This window comes from Gorilla gorilla, chromosome 9, assembly GCF_029281585.2.
Source record: "Gorilla gorilla gorilla isolate KB3781 chromosome 9, NHGRI_mGorGor1-v2.1_pri, whole genome shotgun sequence".
Lineage (NCBI taxonomy): Eukaryota > Metazoa > Chordata > Mammalia > Primates > Hominidae > Gorilla > Gorilla gorilla.
Window position 1 is genome coordinate 86,399,663 of NC_073233.2, and position 15,433 is coordinate 86,415,095.

The 15,433-nt window shown below is 34.8% G+C and overlaps 1 protein-coding gene across 10 annotated transcripts in view; it reads right to left on the reverse strand.

Moving 5' to 3' along the window:
* The window catches only part of NARS2 (asparaginyl-tRNA synthetase 2, mitochondrial), a 138,523-nt gene that overhangs the window by 80,993 nt on the left and 42,097 nt on the right, over positions 1–15,433 (reverse strand). For 9 of the 10 annotated variants that reach the window (XM_063693421.1, XM_004051882.5, XM_019037677.4 and 6 more), the window contains one exon: positions 11,893–11,987. The exons of the other annotated variant lie outside the window; for it this stretch is intronic. In XM_063693421.1, the coding sequence (XP_063549491.1) occupies positions 11,893–11,987 (95 nt within the window). The remainder of the gene's footprint in view (positions 1–11,892; positions 11,988–15,433) is intronic. 10 annotated transcript variants of the gene reach the window in all.

The window sequence follows — 15,433 nt, forward strand, 5'->3', positions numbered from 1 at the left end:
CTGGATCAGGCAACGTGATAGTAACAGAAGCTAAGACGTCAAAGAGGAACAAGATACAGATTAAGGACTTCATAGTCTAATGGGAAGATAAGATAATTTCAATATTTTCTGATAAATAGAATTGATAGAAACCCCTTTCCAATAGATAATTGTCTTTATTTTGTATTAATAGTTACAAAATTAAATAAGACAATCCCTAAATTGAAAAGCTCACAGTCTAAGCTATACAGAAATAAACCAACGATTCCATGTTACAAAATAGGTAGGCACAAAGCAACATGGGCACACAGAAGGACATTTAAACAAGGAGGAGGTGATGGTGGTTGTGAAGGTTCTGGGTGACATCATTTTTAAGCTGAGTTTAGCCTAATGGGCAGGAGTTAGCCAGACAAAGGCAAGGCGAAAGCAAATTCCAGGCAAAAAAAAAAAAAACAGCATATGCAAAGGAATACAAATGGGATGATGTGTGAAATGGGATGATGTGCTTAGAATATTACAAGCAGTTTAGGATAGCTGAAGCAAAGAGACATGGAAGCAAATGAGTGAAAGGATTCAAAGAGTATGGAACAAGAATTTAGAATGATTTCCATAAATCTCATGACAAACAGGAAGCTTGGTAGTACCATTTCCTGAGACAGGGAATTCAGGAAAAAACAGATTTAGGGAAAAAGATGATGAATTTCATTTTGAACATGTTGAGTTTAAGGTGCTTGTTCCTCAACCAAAGAAGACAACTGGCATTCAGTTCATAGGTGGGGAGCTGAGCAAAGAATCCATGTTAGAAATAGGAATTTCACAAGAGCAATACTTTGACTACCACCTCGTATTCATCCAGGTTTTTACTCTAGTATTTCCACTCCAACAATTTTTCATTAAGACCTCCAATTCTTTATGTTCAACCATTTTTTCCATTATCACTCTCTACCTCCATTTCCTCACTTCTTACGCAGCAGATTCCTTGGTCCATCATTATAACCTTCTAAGTCTATTTACTTCCATCAAATTCACCTAGTGATACCCAACCCCTGGTTAACTAAAATATCTACATTCTCTGTATTTTAACCCAAGGAAGCTAAATATTCCTACTTAAAAGCCTTTGCACTTGCTGATCGATCTGCCATAAACACTTGCCTTCTGTCAATATTATACAGAAAATGCAACTGGCAAGGAGTTTATGACGAAGTTCCTCATTTATACCGATAGTCTGTTAATTCATATTTCTATCCACACAGGGTTAACTTTGAACTTAATTAATACACCCTTTAAAGAAGTGTATTTATTTATTATCATTCACACACATTCAGTTAACAATAACAATAAAGATCCTAGGTTTCACGGTTATATAATTTCCATGAAGTAAAAGGAATTATTAACATAGACTTAACTCCCATTGTGGGCTCAACACTATAGTACAGTCGGCCCTCTGCATTTACAGACTCAACCGACTTTGGATTGAAAATATTTGGGAAAAACAAAAAATAATGCAACAATAAAAAATAATACAAATTTTAAAAATACAGTATAACAACTATTCACATAGCATTTAATGGTTTTAGGTATTATAAGAAATAGAGATTAATTTAAAATATATGGGAGGATGTGCATAGGTTATATGCAAATAGGTGGGCATCTGCAAGTTTTGGTATCTGGAGAGGGATCCTGGAACCAGTCCCCCTCAGATATATGGAGACGAACTGTATAAACCAGTAGAGGAAAATTATAAAAGAATGAGAATTTATGCTTTGCAAATTCAGTTTAACTACTACTTGCTAGTGATTATGAGGACATGGAGCTGAGACAGACTTGTCTTCAAGGGATTTAAAACCTTTAACAATTACATATGAAAAAGAACTACAAAATGGCTAAATGTTAAAAACAAACAATTTCTTTTTTTTTTTGACACGGAGTCTCGCACTTTCACCCAGGCCGGAGTGCGGTGGCGCAATCTCAGCCCACTGCAAGCTCCGCCTCCTGGGTTCACGCCATTCTCCTGCCTCAGCCTCTGGAGTAGCTGGGACTACAGGCGCCCGCCACCACGCCCGGCTAATTTTTTGTATTTTGAGTAGAGATGGGATTTCACGGTGTTAGCCAGGATAGTCTCCATCTCCTAACTTTGTGATCTGCCCACCTCGGCCTCCCAAAGTGCTAGGATTACAGGCATGAGCCACTGCACGCGGCCAGAATTTTTCTTTATGACATGAAATGAATGAGTACTACAAGAGAGCAGAAAAAGATAAAAATAATTTCTATGAGAAAAGCAGGAAGAGAGTCAAGTAGAAAGTCGTTATTTCAGTTGAGCCTTTAGGAATGACCACATATGGAAAAAGCAATCTAATGCTACAGAGAACAGCATTAGAAACGCAAACATGCAAGACACGAATCATAATCAAAAAGATCTCAAAAATCAAATGACTATAAATGAACAAAATTCAGTATCAAGGGAATGAAGAATGAGAAAGTCTTATAAGCAGATGGGAAGTCAGTTTCACACCCAATTGTAAAGCTTTAACTCAGATTCACATGATGACATTCCCACCACAGCCACAAAACAGGGTAAGAGCATCCTGAGTACGAATTTTTCATGGCTTCTGAGCTCATTATCTGAATTGATTAAATAATCGAAGGGAGTCAATTTAGAACTGCATGTACCAATCACAAACTAATCAATTAACCAAACAGGAATGAAATCAGCCCAAAGCCCAAGTTGATTGCCCCAAACTGAAAATAACTAAGTTTTTTCCTGATTATAAAAGTAACAAATACTGATTTTTCAAATCTGAAAAAATAAACTTGAGGAAGAAAATAAAAATTAGCAGAAATAGCCATTTTTACAAGTTGAATATTGTTATATATTCTTCCAATCTTTTTCTATAAATATATGTATACAGTTAAAAAACCAGAATCATACTCTACCTGTTTCATAACCACTTCTTAAAAAACAGCATGATGTAAAGACTCATGATCAATCTTAATAGCTGTACAGTAATCCATTATATAAACAAATCATAAATAATTTAACCTTTAATACACTGCCAGGACTCATTATACCCAATTTTAGTTTTTGAGTTTTTTTTTTTTTTTTTTGAGACGGAGTTTCACTCTTGTCGCCCATGCTGGAGTGCAGTGGCACGATCTCAGCTCACTGCAACCTCCACCTCCTGGGTTCATGCGATTCTCCTGCTTCAGCTTCCCGAGTAGCTGGGACTACAGGCGCATGCCACCACGCCTGGCTAATTTTTTTAGTAGAGACGGGGTTTCACCATGTTAGCCAGGATGGTCTCGATCTCCTGACCTTGTGATCCGCCTGCCTTGGCCTCCCAAAGTGCTGGGATTACAGGTGTGAGCCACCACGTTCAGCTAGTTTTTGAGTTTCTTGGTCAAACAGTTATATTTATAAAAACCACTAATATTTTTTAAATATTTTAAATATTTATAAAAAAAATAATAATTCATGACTCATATACTCTTAAAGGTTGTATTAGTTTCCTAAGGCTGCCATGAGAAATTGCTATATTCTGTTGGCTTAAAACAACAGAAATGTATTCTCTCAGCTGTGAGGCTACAAATCTGAAATCAAAGTGCCAGCAAGGTTGTGCTTCCTCTGGATTCTAGGGAAGAATCCTTCCTTGCCTCTTCCTAGTTTCTGGTGGCTCTCAGCAATCCTAGGCATCACTCAAATCTCTGCTTTTGGCTTCACAGAATGCTCTGTCTTAGCATTCTTCCCTGTGTGTGTGTCTCCTACATCTCTATATCCAAATCTCTCTCTTCTTTCTCTTATAAAAATACCAGTCACTGGATTTAGGGCACACCCTAATCCAGTATGACATCATCTTAGCTTGATTACATCTGCAAAGACCCTGTTTCTGAAAAAGGTTGCAATCACAGGTTAGGACTTGTCTTTTTTCAGGACACGGTTCAAGCAACGGTGGAGGTTTATCCATAAAAACAGAAATTTATATTAAAATTTAACAACAGAATAAAGCCCACTGAATCCTTCCATAAATCTAAGCTATATATGGGGTTTTGGTGTTATTTTTCCTGTATCTTAAAACATTTTGCCATTTCATCATCTTAGTAATTATTCATCATTACTAATTGTTCCTAATTATGTTAAATAAGAGTAAAATAGTAAGAAAATAGGCCTGACACAGTGGTTCATGCCTGTAATCCCAACACTTTGGGAGGCCGAGTCGGGTGGATCACCTGAGGTCAGGAGTTCGAGAACAGCCTGGCCAACATGATGAAACCCCGTCTCTGCTAAAAATACAAAAACATTAGCCAGGTGTGGTGGTGGACACCTGTAATCCCAGCTACTCGAGAGGCTGAGGCAGGAAAATCGCTTGAACCCGAGACACAGAGGTTGCAGTGAGCTGAGGTCAGTGCCACTGCACTCCAGCCTGGGCGACAGAGCAAGACTCCGTCTCAAAAAAAAAAAAAAGGTAAAAGAAGAATGATGGGTGCGAAGAGGAAAATGCAACAGTAAGATAAATTGTCAACATTATATCAATTTGTTTTCTTATTCTCTCTCTTTTTTTTTTTTTAAGAGGTGGGGTTTCATTCTGTTGCCCAGGCTGGAGTGTAGTGTTGTGATCACAGCTCACTGCAGTCTACAACTCCTGGGCTCCAGCAATCTTCTTGCCTTACTCTCCCAAGTAGCTAGGACTACAGGCACATGCCACCATGCTTGGTTTTTGGTTTTTTTGTTTGTTTGTTTGTAGAGACTAGGTCCCACTATGTTGCCTAGGATGGTCTTGAACTACTGGCTTCAAGTGATCCTCCTGCCTCAGCCTCTCAAAGTGTTGAGATTGCAGGCTTAAGCCACTGCGCCAGGCCTGTGTCATCTTTAAAGAAGGTAAGAAAAGCCTGGATACATGGTTGTAGCCTTTTTGTAGTTTTTGCAGATCACAGTTCAGAATTCAGATCTTTATTTTTCACTCACACTAACAAAGAGAATTAAAATGATAAAGGTATTTCATAGTTATTAGACAAATCAGAACATGAATGCAAAGAGGCAGCAACAATCTCCTCCCCTTTTTGTTGCCCAGGCTGGAGTGCAGTGGCATAATCATAACTTACTGCAGCCTCAATCTCCTGGGCTTAAGCGCCCTCCTGCCTTAGCATCCCAAGTAGTTTGGAATACTGGTATGTGCCACTACATCCAGCTAATTTTTTTTTTTTTTTTTGGTAGAGATAGGGTTTCGTGTGTTGCCCAAGCTGGTCTCAAACTTCTGGCCTCAAGTGATCCTTCCACCTCAGCCTCCCAAAGCACTGGGATTATAGGCATGAGCCACTGCGCCTGGTTGACAATCTACTCTCTAATGATGATGGTAAAATTGGTTGTGTAAGTGAAATCTCAGACAAAGAGCTTTCAGACAATGATACCTATCTAAGTGAATTTTCTCAAACATAAGAACTGTTAAGTGAAAAATACATTTCAAGACAAAAAACAAATTCAGTATTTTCATCCAATGAGTCATTCCACAATAAGGATTTCATTATGTAATAATTTACAAGAATTTGGACCATCCCATTTTCTAAAAGGATATGTGGCAATATTCCTTCATCATTTATGATATTTGTACACCAAAATTTACTAACTAAGGTTAATAAGTGAACAAATGCTGAAGCAAGTATTTTATAAAGGTGTTTAGGAAAAAAAAAAGATGATGTAGAAACAGAAGAATTCATTAATTTGATCATTCTAATTGGTGTACAATCTAAAAATAAAAATGTTTTGCAATTATGGGGCAAAAAAGATGGCCACTCTTCCTTCAACAAAATTATAAGGGGACAAAACACTCAAAAGCATTTTTTTTATAATGTAAGTATAAGTTTCAGAAGTAATAATAAGTTAGAGCCTATTAAAGATGTATTTAAAAATCTGGAATCAGTATTCAAAGGATAGCATATGTTCCAGGTTCATGCATGGCAGTATTCAGCAGTTTGCTGAATTCAATAGGCTATGCCCATCTGGAGTACTTTCAAAACCCAGAAAAGTGAAAATGAAAATCTGAGTTTGCCAACATCAAGGATGTGAAAAGAAAATCCACCAAACAGGGAAAAAATATTTGCAAATCATATATATAATAAAGGACTCGTATGCAGAATATATAAAGAACTCTCAAAACTCAATAAAAAGACAATCCAATTTTAAAAATAACTCAAGGACTTACATAGACATTTCTCCAAATAAAATACATACAAATGGCCAACAGGCACATGGAAAGACGCTCCACACCTTTTCATGTGCTCATTGAGTTTAATGATGAAAACCCATCATTAGTAGTCAGGGGAATGCAAGTCAAAACCATAATGAGATACTACTTTACATCTGTCAGAACAGCTACAATAAAAAAGACAATAGTAAGCATTTGCAAGGATGTGGAGAAACTGGAATGCTTTTGCTATTGCTGGTGGGACTGTAAAACGGTCCAGCCTCTGTGGAAAACAGACTAGCAATTCCTCACACAGTTAAACATAGTTACTGCATGACCCATTAATTTCGCTCCTAGGTATCTACCAAAGAGAAATGACAACATGTCCACACAAAAACTTCTACCCAAATGTTCACAGCAACATTACTTACAAGAGCCAAAAGTAGAAACAACCCAAATGCTCATTATCTGATAAATGAAGCAAAATATTATATGCCCATGTAATGGAATGCTATTTGGGAATAAAAAGGAATGAAGTACTGATACATGCTGCAAGTTGGATGAACTTTGAAAACATTTGCTAAATGAAATAAACCAGTCACAAAATACAATTTACTGTGTGATTCTATCTATATATGATAAATATTCCAGAATAGGCAAATTCATAGAGAGAGAACTTAGATTAATTAGTGGTTGCCCAGGGGTGGGGGCAAAGAAGAGGATAGGGAGTGAATGCTAATGGAAAAAATTTGTCTTTTGGGAGTGATAAAACCTTAAAATTACAAATATTGGAAAGTATTCTAAAATTATGTCAGTGATACTTGAATATCTGCAAAATATGCTAAAACCCACTGAATTGCACACTTCAAATTGGTGAATTTTAGGGCATATACGTTCTCTCTCAATATAACAATTTAATTTTTTGACTTGCTTTGTTTAAATTCTTCTGAAAATTTCTAATAAAATTGATCTTCACTGTCCCTTTATTTATACTTCTGTGTACTAACTACAAGATGGCTTTAAAATATTTTTTAAAAATAAGGCCCATTAGCCCCAGATGATAAATGATGATGACTATTTTTCTTGGTATACTTAGGTTTAACAAATCTTGAATGGACATTTAGATTATTAGTAATTTTTCACTATTATAAATAAAAGTTGCTTTCAACATCTTTGTTTAGGCTTCTCTGCAGAGTTGTCAGATCATTTCCTTAAGAAAAATTTCCAGAAATGAAATTCTGGGTAAAAAGGTATTCCTCTAGAAAAACTGTACTAATTTATTCCAACAACAACAGTCAAGAGAAAAGCATCAGTTTTAACCTAAAATATGCTTGACTTCATGGCTAAGCATTAAAATGCCCAAGAAGGAAAAAAATCCCTCTAATAATAATAAACATTCTTTCTTTTTAGGCTGAGCCTTTCTCCAATTCTGACTTTAACTGATGAGAAATGGAATACTTCACTATGTGACATTTCTTAATTGCAGGTTTTACAATTTACATCTCTCTTGGAATGAACTTACCACTTATAAATTATATTCATAAGCAAAATGCAATGAAAACTCACTTAGCTTTCTCTAGTTTTAAAAAAAAATCTCTGTCTACTGAAAGGCTTAAAAGCAATAATCTCTCAGTAACAGCAAACATATCCAGTGACCCAATTTTGGCTTCTAAATACCATCTTCTAATAAAAGGAACTAGGGCTCTTTGGAGAAATAACTAATTTTTAGGACTAGGGAAGGGAAAATAAAAAATAAGCCTGGGAAATCTGCCAAAACTTGGAAACAACCAAAAGATGTCTTTCAACAGGTGAACTGATAAATTGTGTTACATCCAGGCAATAGAATATTATTTAGCACTACAACAAATGAGCTATCCAGCCATGAAAAGTCCTGGAGGAACTTTAAATTCATATTACTAAGCAAAAGAAGCCAATCTAAAAGGGCTCTATGGTGTATGATTCCAACTACGTGACATTCTGGAAAAGGCAAAACTATGGAGATGGTAAAACGATCAATGGTTACCACTGGTTAGGAAGGAAGGATGGCTAGGCAGAGCATAGAAAAGTTCTAGAGCAGCAAAAACTATTCTGTATATTACTATAATGGTGAACGTATGTCATCTGTCCAGAAGCGTAGAATGCAGACAACCAGGAGTGAATGCTCGTAAAAGCTATGGACTTTGGAGGAATAATAATATGTCAGTGTAAGTTTACTGACTATAAAAAAAAATAAAAACAAATAAAGGTGGTGAATGAATGTCAAACAACAAACAAAGCTGAGGCATCTTGCAGTAGCAGAGAATAAGGAATTAGTCAAAGTACAGGGGCGTGTCAAAGGGGCGTAAGAATCAATCTGAATGAGTTCCCAACAACAAAAACTAAAACAGTTTTAAGCATCAAAGTAAATAACACAGCACTGAATTATAACCCAAACTATGAAATATACAAGTCTATTAAGATATAAATGATTACACAAATAAAAAATAAAGAAGGATAAAGAGACAACAAATTTTCATATAGAATTCCAAACATTCTCCCTCCTGCGGGTAGTTCTTAACTCCATCTCCCTCTTCCCAAACCCCCATCCCCAGTAAGGGGAGACTAGACTAGTGACTCACTCCCAAAAATTAGAGTAAGAAAAGGGAAAAAATAGTGTATTTTCAGTAAAGAAACTTGCAAACACTACCTTATCCAAGTAATGAAGGTTAACATCATCATATGGATATCACGTATCCACTGATACAATGTGACGGGACAAGCCTTCGCCTGTGTGGTATTCTTTCAAAATACCCAAATAACCCTAGTCTAATCTTAATGAGAAAAATGTCAGACACACCCAGATTAGAGTACATTCCACAGGTCGTAAAAAAGAAAAATTGAGAAACTGTAATAGAATGGAAGAGACTGGGGAAACATGACAACTAAGTTTTATGTGGTACCCTGAATTGGATCCTGGAAAAAGAATAAGGGTATTAATGGAAAAGCTGGTGAAATCCAAATAAAGTCTAGAGCTTCATTAATAGTAATGAGATAACATTTAATTCTTGGTTTTGAGAAATGTATCATGGTCATGGAAGATGATTACAATGGGGGAAACTGGATAGGGAGTATGCAAAACTATGCATTATCTTTTCAACTTTTGATATATTAAAAATTATTCCAACATAGAATATTTACTTTAAAAAAAGCTTTAAAATGGAACCATAAACCCACTAAAGCAACACAGATATCCTTTTGGAAAATGTTAACTGTCTAAATTTAACTACCATTTTCTCCATTTTAAAAGTCTGTTAATACTCTGGTTTCTCTTCAGATTGCATAAATCTTTTGCCTTTTACAAAGTCTGTTAAATTGAATTCAAGAAAAAACAAAGCTGAGGGAAAAAGGACTAACAATTTCTTATTGGAGAATAAATCATGCTTTAATCAAAAACATTATGTTCTGCATATTAATAGTCCTAGAACTGTGCATATTAAACTAGGAACATTTGAATGACAGTAGTAGAAATACTTCATGGCACACTAAAAAATACAAAACCTAGTATTCTACCAATTTAATCTTCCGTCAAGTTTCACAGAACACTGTGTTCTGTGGTTCACTGCGCTTTACTGGGAAAGAGGCATATAATACACTAGTGGTATTATAATAGAGAAACAAACATTTGCTCAGTTTATATATTTCACATATGACACTTCTGAGGGATGAGACACCTTGCCTCTAACTTTATAAATAATAGAAATGAATACTAAAAGGCTGTTAAGAAAGGTTATCCAAACCTTGAATATAAGGCCAAAAGCTGTAGCCTTAAAAAGGTGATGTCCTTTCAAGGTATTACATAATAAGGGGACAAAGGCCCATTCGACAGTTACTTAATTACTTAGGAAAAGGGAAATGTACTTGTTCCATTAGTCTATTTAATATTGAATTAAATAACCCGTATTAAGTGAAGTTACATGCTAATTTACAGATCTTTCCCAGCAGAGTTGCAAATAACTCTACCAGGTAGAAGAGATAATCCCAAAGGTTAGGGTGTGTTGGTCCTGTAGGACATTAACCAGTTTATAACCGACCTAGCACTCTTATTCCAATTATTAAAATGTCTATAAATACAGAGGTCTTCAGATGCTCTTTGAAACAGTTTTCTATTTTACTTGTTTCCTCTGTAATATAATCAATTGAATGAAAACTTTGATACAAATTCATTTTGTATTTGAATGAGTCATGTTTTTAATTTTTTAAAATTATAATTCCGTAGGCATAAGAACATTCCATGACAGGCTTGACACGGCCTTTCCTACATCCGGATCTGCAAATCCTATAATCTCACCGTGTTATTATGACACTTTTTCTGCATAGTATTCTGCTAATATTGCCAGTCATTTGGTTATTGGAACTATCAAATAACATATTTTTGTTTCAAAGATAAATCAGAAAAGAACATGTTACTTTCAAGACCATCTTTATTCCACCACTGACTTTCCATTCTTCTAGCAAAGTACAAAAGTAAATATGCAAACTATTCTATTACATTTTCCTTGAGTTTTCTCATCTGTGCATTTTTAAAACAATGGAAAACACCAAAAGATTCCCTTCCTTTCAAGTGAGCTATTTCCAGAAAAGATTTTTTTAAGTCCTAATCTCTATAATGAGAAAATATTTAAAGAAAAAGATACATAAAGAAAACTCAGTACTTGATGAGTCTGCATTAACAAATTACCCCCAGAGGCCAGGCTCAGTGGCTCCTGCTTGTAATCCCAGTGCTTTGGGAGGCTGAGGCGGAAGAATCACTTGAGTCAAGAGTTTGAGACCAGCCTAGGACACATGGTGAGAACCCACCTCTACAAAAAATTTTAAACATTAGCTAGGTGTGCCGGCACATGCCTTGAGTTCCAGTTACTTGGGAGGCCTAAGGCAGGAAGATCACTTGAGCCTAGAGTTTGAGATCAGCCTTGGTACATAGCAAGACCCCATCTCTACAAAAAATTAGCCAGGTTTGGTGGTATATACCTGTAGTCCCAGCTACTCAGAAGGCTGAGGCAGGAGAATCACTTGAGCCCAGGAGTTTGTGAGCTATGATTGTGCAACTACACTCCAGCCTGGGCAGTAAGTGAGATCCCACCTCTAAAAAAAATAAAAATAAATGGGAATTACCCACAGAATTACAGAATATAAGATTTAGACAGGATTTTAAAGATCTTCTTTCTCAATCCCGTTTTAAAGAAAAGTTAGGCCCCAAGGAATACAGTGACTTTCCAGAGGTCTGACAGTTGCTAAAATTCATTTGATCTGACTTAAAAGATGTAATTTGCTGTATACCTCTCAAAATGTAGGTATGAGTTAATTTTATTTAAACCAATTACTGAAAAAAAATTATTCCGTCTGTTTCAAATACTACTCTCTTTAAAATGAAATGGACTAATACCCGGTTCAGGTATAAACTATAAATTGCCTTTACTTCCATAAATATGATTAATTAAAATAAATTCTGATTACATGTTTGGGATTCAAGCAAGAAAAATTAGTAAAAAGAAAAAAATGACAACTTTGTATTTTCAGTGTTACATTTTTCACTAAAAACAAAAGTCTGTACTACAAGTAAGAAGCTTAAATATTTTGGAAAATTCAAGTGAACTAATGATAAAGACTAATTTCAACTTTTAGGTTTGAGCATGGGAAGGGAAGCACTCTCAACCAAACCATAATATATCAAAGCAAAAGAGAAAGGAAAATTTCATACCCTGACATCACTTCTAGATGAAGTTGTCCTGAGACAGTTAAAAAAGCAGGAACATTGAAGAAATTCTCCTCAGGTACCTTAAGTTTGCCTGAAGGCTGCAAATCAAAAACATAAGCCACAAAAAACTATTAAATGTTTTGCTTTGCTTTTCACATTCACATACATGTCACAACTAAAAATCACAATGCAATTAAATCTATGTGAAGGCAGGTTGTTCTCAGGAAAATAAAGGTAGTTACATATCTAAGACAAAACGCCAGCTTGGAAAGTGCTAATAAAGGCAAGGAAGTTTGTTCCATATTTTCAAAACATACAATAACCAAAGGACAAAGTACCTTTGTCACAAAATATACTTCCCCCTAAAAAGTGATTCTGATTAAGAGGCAATCTAAGGCAAGAAATTATGAATTAATTTTTAATGTGAAGAATTACATAATCTCAAAAGGTTGACTTATGATTGAGAATTATCTCAAGAGAATAGCCTCTGGAACATGCGAGGTCATATTTATTATTAAAATATTAATAGTAATGCTTTTAACACAGATTTTTATAAACACATTATAAACTTTCAAAAACAGTATTTCATTTAATTGTCACCATAACTAGGTAGCAGGAAAAGCATGACTCTATCTTTAAAAGATACACTGAGCAACAAAATCTTTATGAACTTACAATATAGAAAGGGTGATTATTCCATCTGAAATGAGTAGGAAACAAGCCATTCAACATTTGTTAAGAGTTAAGCTAAAACAAACTACCTGGAGGCTAAACACAAACAGTATAATAAAGAAAGCTTCTGAATCAAGTTATGAGTATCATATCCTTTTCTGGGGAAGAAAGTTACACTTGTTTTTGTTGATTTAAACACAGGGTCTCCTTATGTTGCCCAGGCTGGTCTTGATCTTCTGGGATCAAGAAATCCTCCCACTTCAGCCTCCCAAAGTGCTGGGATTTACAGGCATGAGTCCCTGAGCCCAGCTTCTTGTATTTTAAACTGTGCACTTATTTGAAAATGTTTTAGTGTAAAGGTGTAGTCACTGTAAAAGCAATATAGCCAATTTAAAATATGTAATGGAGAATGTAAGACTCTTTTAACAGGCTTAGTACCAAATATTAAATTATGGCAACAGATGAAATAAAGTTATTTAATTTCATTGGTTGTTCTAAAAATACTGCATATCATGTATCGGTATCTGTGGATAAATAAAAAATGTACTGTAAAAATTATCAGTTGAATCTTTCATTTATTTTTATAATAACTGCCTTTTTTTTTCAAACTTACTTTGATACTAGTCAGAGATCGATGAATGCCTTTTTTATGAAAAAGTCCATCTTTAAATCTCATTATCAATGAAAGGGTATTGTTTCCAAAGATATTTAGTACTCAAGACTAAATACTTGATCTGATATATGTTAAGATTTTAAAATAAAGATCTGTTCTCTGATATTTCTTCATTATTTACTAAAGAATTGCTTTCCGAAATGAGGTCCAACAGATTCATAAGACTACCATACTTTCTCCTTTCCTTCACCACTTTAGTCTATAATTTGTACTAATTTAACTTCACTTCAGATGGTTTCTCTCATTTCTTGTATTTATACATAAAAAAAGTCTGGTCTTAATAATAAGATTTTATTTATTTATTTATTTTTGAGACAGAGTCTCACACTGTCGCCCAGGCTGAAGTGCAGTGGCGTGATCTTGACTCACTGCAACCTCCACTTCCCAGATTCAAGTGATTCTCCTGCCTCAGCCTGCCAGTAGCTGGGATTACAGGCATTGGCCAACATGCTCAGCTAATTTTTGTATTTTTAGTAGAGATGGGGTTTCACCATGTTGGCCAGGATGGTCTCCTGACCTCAAGTGATCTGCTGGCCTCAGCCTCCCAAAGTGCTGAGATTACAGGCATGAGCCACCGTGCCCGGCCTATGACTAGATTTTAGATTTTCATTTATCAGCACTTGTACAGAATGATTTCTGATTTTTCTTACATTTCTTTAATTCAACTTATTTAAAACATACTACTACTTCATTATGCTTTCCAATGTCATGTTAGCGTTTACATAACAAATTGATACTACCTTACTATAAATTACTTTTCTTTTATATTACAATTAAAGTATTATACTGATTTTTTAAACTTCTCTTTGTATTATCACCTATATATTTTATCTCAGAATATTAAAGAGGGTATATAAAATATTGTTTGTAAAAAGTAATTACAAAAAGTGATATCAGCAAATATGGCAGGAAAGGTAGCTCCAAAGGACTGTCCTGCCACAGAAAAATAAAAGAAAAAAAATGAGCAAAACTGTCAGAATCAATTGTGGGAACTCTAGAAGAGAGTTAAAGGTTTATAGCAATCAAGCAAATGCTGAGCCAAGAAAAAGGCAAATTAAAAATGGTAGACTCCACCCAACAGCAGCAGAATATATGTTTTTTTCAAGTGCACAGGGACCATTCTCCAGAGTAGACCATATAGTAGGCCATAAAACAGTCTCAATAAATCTTAAAAAACTAAAATCACACAAGGTATCTTCTTTGATAACTATGGAACGAAACTAGAAATGTACAATAAGGGGTTGCGGTTACTAGGGAAAAAAGTTTGGTGGTTCCTTAAAAAGTTAAAATTGAGTTACTAAATTGCACAGTAATTCCATTCCTAGGTATATACCAAAAAGAATTAAAATGAGGTATATAAACAAACACTTGCACACAACTGTTCAAAATAGCACCATTCACAACAGCCAAAAGGTAAAACCACCTAAATATCCATCAATGGAAAAATGAATAAACAAAATATGATATATACATAGAATGGAATATCATTCAGCCATAAGGAATGTATATACCTATATATTAAAATTAAATGTTTTAGCATGTACTTATGTATGTTAAAACATAAATGAACAATGAAAACATGCTAAGTGAAAGAAGACAGACTTAAAAGGCTATGTATGATTACATTTATATGAAATATACAGAATAGGTAAATCCATAGAGACAGATGGATGAGAGTCATGGTTTGTGTGGAGGGGAAAATGGGATGTAACTACTAAATGGGCACAGGGTTTTCTTCTGGGGTGGTAAAAATGTCTGGAACTTAACAGAGGTGGCAGTTGTAAAATACTCTGAATGTACTAAATGCCACTGAAATGTACCTTTTAAAATGCTTAATTTTATGACATAAATTTCACCTCTATTCTTGAAAGTAATTATTGAATCTTAGTAGCTTCAAAAACTACCAACCTAGGATTGCAAATTTAAGATTTAGGATCGTAATCTTAAATTTGTAATCTTACGTACTTATGGTAGTGATAAAGAAACAATACAATATATGAATTAAACACCCAACTTTGTGACTTTATCAGTGGGGAAGGATTTCTTTAACAAAAGCTCCAAATTGCCAACGATAAAAGGAAAAACTGATGAATTTCTATATGTTAAAATTAAGAATTTCTATTTAATAAAGGAAGATATAGGCAAAGTTAACAGACAAATGACAGATTATGAATAAAATATTTGCAACATCTAAAACCG